The 4,266-nt window shown below is 36.9% G+C and overlaps 1 protein-coding gene across 1 annotated transcript; it reads right to left on the reverse strand.

Moving 5' to 3' along the window:
* Positions 1-270: 270 nt before the first annotated feature.
* Positions 271-3,826, reverse strand: LOC126367846 (sesquipedalian-1). Its single transcript, XM_050011618.1, has 4 exons — positions 3,376-3,826; positions 2,062-2,247; positions 1,235-1,381; positions 271-500 (listed from the first exon to the last, which is right to left on the reverse strand). The coding sequence occupies exons 1-4, from the start codon at positions 3,578-3,580 to the stop codon at positions 343-345; spliced, it is 696 nt and encodes a 231-aa protein (XP_049867575.1). The 5' UTR covers positions 3,581-3,826; the 3' UTR covers positions 271-342.
* Positions 3,827-4,266: the final 440 nt, after the last annotated feature.

Consider the following 4,266-nt stretch of genomic DNA (forward strand, 5'->3'; position numbering starts at 1 on the left):
ATGATGAAACCTAAGCCCCCACCCTCGGAGTAGACTCCTACTCCGAACCCCAAACGAATTAACTCAAAAGTCCGCATAAACTTTTGAGTTATGAAGCGGCTTCCTGGCACGAAGCGAAAATAGGCAGATACACTTTGTTTATTGAATACTCCGATATAATAACACTCGCGAATGTCTTCCGACTAACTTAATGCGATCATTAACCACAAAACACCACTTCGTATTAATTATTTAGATTATTCAATGAAGAAAGCAACTGTCCCGTTCCCGTTTCCCGCCAAAAAGCCTTATCTTGTTCTACTGTGGCATATCTATTCTCGATGTTTTTTTTTTTAAGTAATCTTACAACTGTATAAGCGGTTGTTCGGGCAATGATTTCTGTTTAGTCAGCCTTAGTCGCCACTCAGACCTATCCGCTAGTATCTTTCGCCCGTACGACGTGTGGATGTCTCTGAACGCGTGCTTTTTCCTAGGCAGGTCCGGTCTTAGGTTCTCTTTATCTGTGGCAAAGAATAAATAACAATGTCAAATTCTAAGTAAGTTATACTATTTACAAACATAAAATTTACAATATATACATAATTTAATTAAAGTTGATCAACCCTAGTGGGTCGATAGCGATAAGCCCTGAATGAGGAAAATCGTCGACCACGCGGCGCCTGCGAGGTTAAGTGTTTGTCGTCGCGATGGCCCTATGGCTAGAGTAATCGGATTGTCAGGATCGTATATTACGTCCTTCGGGCGCTGAGTTTTCAGTAGCATCCCTAAGCGGAATTCGGTAGCCGCAACTACCAAGGTATTTGGTTTAATTAAAGTAAATGGAATTAAACCGCAAAGAATATTATTTTATTTTCATTATTGAGTTTCATATTTCACCTAATGAGATAAACTATTTTTATGCATTTAATTCTTCTTCTATCGTGTGGATTGTGAGGTGGAATACCAACCTCATCAACGCTGGTGTCAGGATTACTATTGAGCCGCCAAAGGCCCCTGACATGGCTCATGTAACGACTACATACCAACGGCTTAACGTGCCTTGCGAAGCACGAATCATCATCTGACAATCGAGTGATCAGGTTGTAATGTCCTAACCAAACTAGGGATCGCAAAGTAAATTTTTTGATATGTTCCCACCGGGTTTCTAACCAGGGGTCTCCTGATCGTGAGCCTAACGCTCATCCACTGGACCACGAAGGCCGAAAACAATAAACAAACTATAATTAACACTCACGGTGTCGACTGCCCACAACAGTCTTGACCTCCACATCTGCCAGTTTATTAAACGGGTTAACTCTCTGCCCTCGAGGAGGCACCTTCGGCTCTCCGTCCGGCGGCGTGATGGTTACCAGGGCCGCTGCTGCTTCTTCTGCCGCTTCCACTAAAATACACAGATAGTTATAAATATACAAGTAAAATTCACAGATAATATAAATAAATTTGATAGTTATAAGATATAAATAAAATACACAGATAATTATAAAAATATTACTTTCTAGGAACTAATAAGTAGAATATCCATATTAAAGCCACAGTTCCATTCCATTTAAATACAGTTACATATTGTATAAAAAATGTGTGATGCGGTTGTACTTTCATAAATAAACAAATAATTATCGACATAATATGAACTAATGTGTCCATGTCATATCCCTCCTTTCCAATATTGTGGTTTCTTTTAGGTTGATCTACTTCTAGACATGTAATCGTAGTTATGTTGTGTATTCGCATGAAATTAGAATTGGCTGCAGTTTATCACCTGGTTAATTGTGACACTGTCTATTAAGGCTTACGGATATGTTTTTGTATACTGGGTGTTAGTGACATTGTAACGAAAACTTTGAGGGATGATTCAGACCATGATTCTGAGATGATATAAGGTGAATTTTCCATCGCAAAAGTATAGAATTGAAAATAATAAAAAAAAATACTAAACAAAATCATGAATTGGCGACGGACAATTCCACTTGATATTAACTCAGAATCGTGGTCTGAACCACCCCCCTCGGTATTCGTTACGATGTCACTAACAGCCTGTATATGTGCAAAGTCACAACATACCTTGAGCCTCATCGAGCTGTCTTTGCAACTCAGCCACCATCAACTTCATGTAGTCATAGCTGGCGCATGCCAACGCCTTCATCCAGGCTTCCATGGACCCCTGGGAGTTTGTGCACAAGAAGTATGTCCGTCCACCTTCACAGTGGAACACTATTTTGAAGCTATATGATTCTTCTTCCGTTAGTTCTGAAAAATGTATTGATATTCATTAATAGGCTAACATGCACAACATGATAATCGGTTCAATAAATTTTGTCAAAATCGATAAGTGTGTTTTTTCCCATGCGTGCCACGTGATTTTGTTGGTATATTGACAGAACAACGTGACTTATTTGGGTTCACATATTAGCTCCAACGAAAAACGACATAATTATATCGTTAGAATCTATAAAATGACCGTGATAAAATTTTATCATGTTAGCCCTAGTGAATTACATGGTTTTGTTAACAAAAATCACATCTGAGAGTTTTCAAAAAGCGCTTACGTGCTTTTCACTATTAGGCGACAATGAGGGAAAAATTTACGATTAACTAAAAATGTCTGAATTATACTGACTGCTGTGATAGACCGTCGCACATCTTTTTTTACATAGTCTACACTAAAACTGAGTAACAATTTCAATATCCCTGAACTTAGTAGTATAATCCATGTACCTATGTACGTGAAATCAATGTTGCCACGGGCAACGGTGCATAAACAATGTCTTTATGTAAATTCAATACCATACCTACTGCAAAACCGTGGAGTAGAACTTACAATTCATTGTTATCAGCTTAGGTATTGTGACATATCTCACCAGTACAGTCAATACCGTAGATCTTTAATAGGGCAAGTACTAGTACTAACTGTACTAAACACTTTTGCTGGCCTTAGCCTTAGCCTAGTACTGGCAGTGTTTTCAAAGTTAAGAAATTTTCGTGCAACGGTACTACTGTATAATATGATTGTATGTGTCAACTAAACGTGGTTTTCTTTGAAAGTTGGTTTTTAATAGGTATGCACAGGTTATGGTATTCATCATATTATGGAGCTTTGTTATTGTTGTTTATTATTTTTTATGGTTGTCATTTATATATATCGGGACTATGGACTCGGACCCAGACTTTCTAAGGTGTACATGGGGCTGAACCCAACATGTAGAGAACACATATTATTATTATTAGGGCACTGTTAGGCCAGGTGGTAGCTTATGTTTACACTGTCAATACATAAAGTGTTTAAACTAAGGAGATTATATCAGACTGTACAAAAATAACCATTGAAAAAATAAATAAAATTGGAGCGCATCACTAATATAAGTAAACAAACCTTACCGATAGTGCATCCCTCTAATATAATAACGCCTAAAGGCTCCTTATCTCCTTTCTTGTCGAAGTAAAATAGCAGATTCCCTTTGAGCATGAACCATCTCTTCTGGTAGCCCTTGCCAACTTCTCCGCGCAGGTCTAGCCACCCTTCTCGGTCCACCGGAGTGGCTGACGACGCAAATGCACACAAATTCTTTTCGTTAATTTTCATATTTATTTTTTTATAACACCAAACCACCTATGACGCAGTTGTAGGTTAATACTTTAGCCGATGAAAACACAATTAAAAATTAAATACTTGGCTTAGATAAACAAAATAGTCAGTCAGGTTTAGAGGATATAATGAAGATAAATGTAAATCATAAACTTTACTATTAATTTTACATTCGTATTATAAAAACGTTCGAATTTTTTTCAGCTGTTTTTGACAGAAGATGTCACTTCCGTAGGGGTCCATTCGTTCTATCACAAAAGCAAATGTTGTTTTTTTACATAGCATATTCCATCAAAATATCAAATCTCGTAAATGTACTTTTTATTTAAGTAATTAATAATATAATTAATAAACAAATAAATATTCACTCTATTGCCTCACAGAAGACAACCACAACATACCGCGATGCGATGTGGACAAAAAATTTACGCCCGAACTTTCTCTCGTTGTTTCATTTCGCTAAGCATGAATTTATTTAAAAATAGCGGGAATTGGAGCATAAACTTTTATCTTTCACTGATTCTTTAATTTCTTTGTTGGTGACAGATACTTTCAAGTAAGTAAACACTGTTGTATTTGAGTGACTTTATCGAAATATTTATTAATTTTCTTCATAGTTCTTTCTACAACCAACATCTAAAAAGTCAATCAAACCCAGTTCCTCTTTTGTTTCGTTCTCATTC

The sequence above is a fragment of the Pectinophora gossypiella genome, chromosome 6 (assembly GCF_024362695.1).
Source record: "Pectinophora gossypiella chromosome 6, ilPecGoss1.1, whole genome shotgun sequence".
Lineage (NCBI taxonomy): Eukaryota > Metazoa > Arthropoda > Insecta > Lepidoptera > Gelechiidae > Pectinophora > Pectinophora gossypiella.

What these genes read in the sequence shown, in the direction of transcription:
- LOC126367846 (XM_050011618.1), bottom strand. Translation starts at nt 3,580, where the DNA reads ATGAAAATTAACGAAAAGAATTTGTGTGCATTTGCGTCGTCAGCCACT. An exon ending in ACAGCTCGATGAGGCTCAAG is followed by an intron (nt 1,382 to 2,061) that starts GTATGTTGTGAC and finishes TGTGTATTTTAG; the next exon opens with TGGAAGCGGCAGAAGAAGCA. An exon ending in TGTTGTGGGCAGTCGACACC is followed by an intron (nt 501 to 1,234) that starts GTGAGTGTTAAT and finishes TCTTTGCCACAG; the next exon opens with ATAAAGAGAACCTAAGACCG.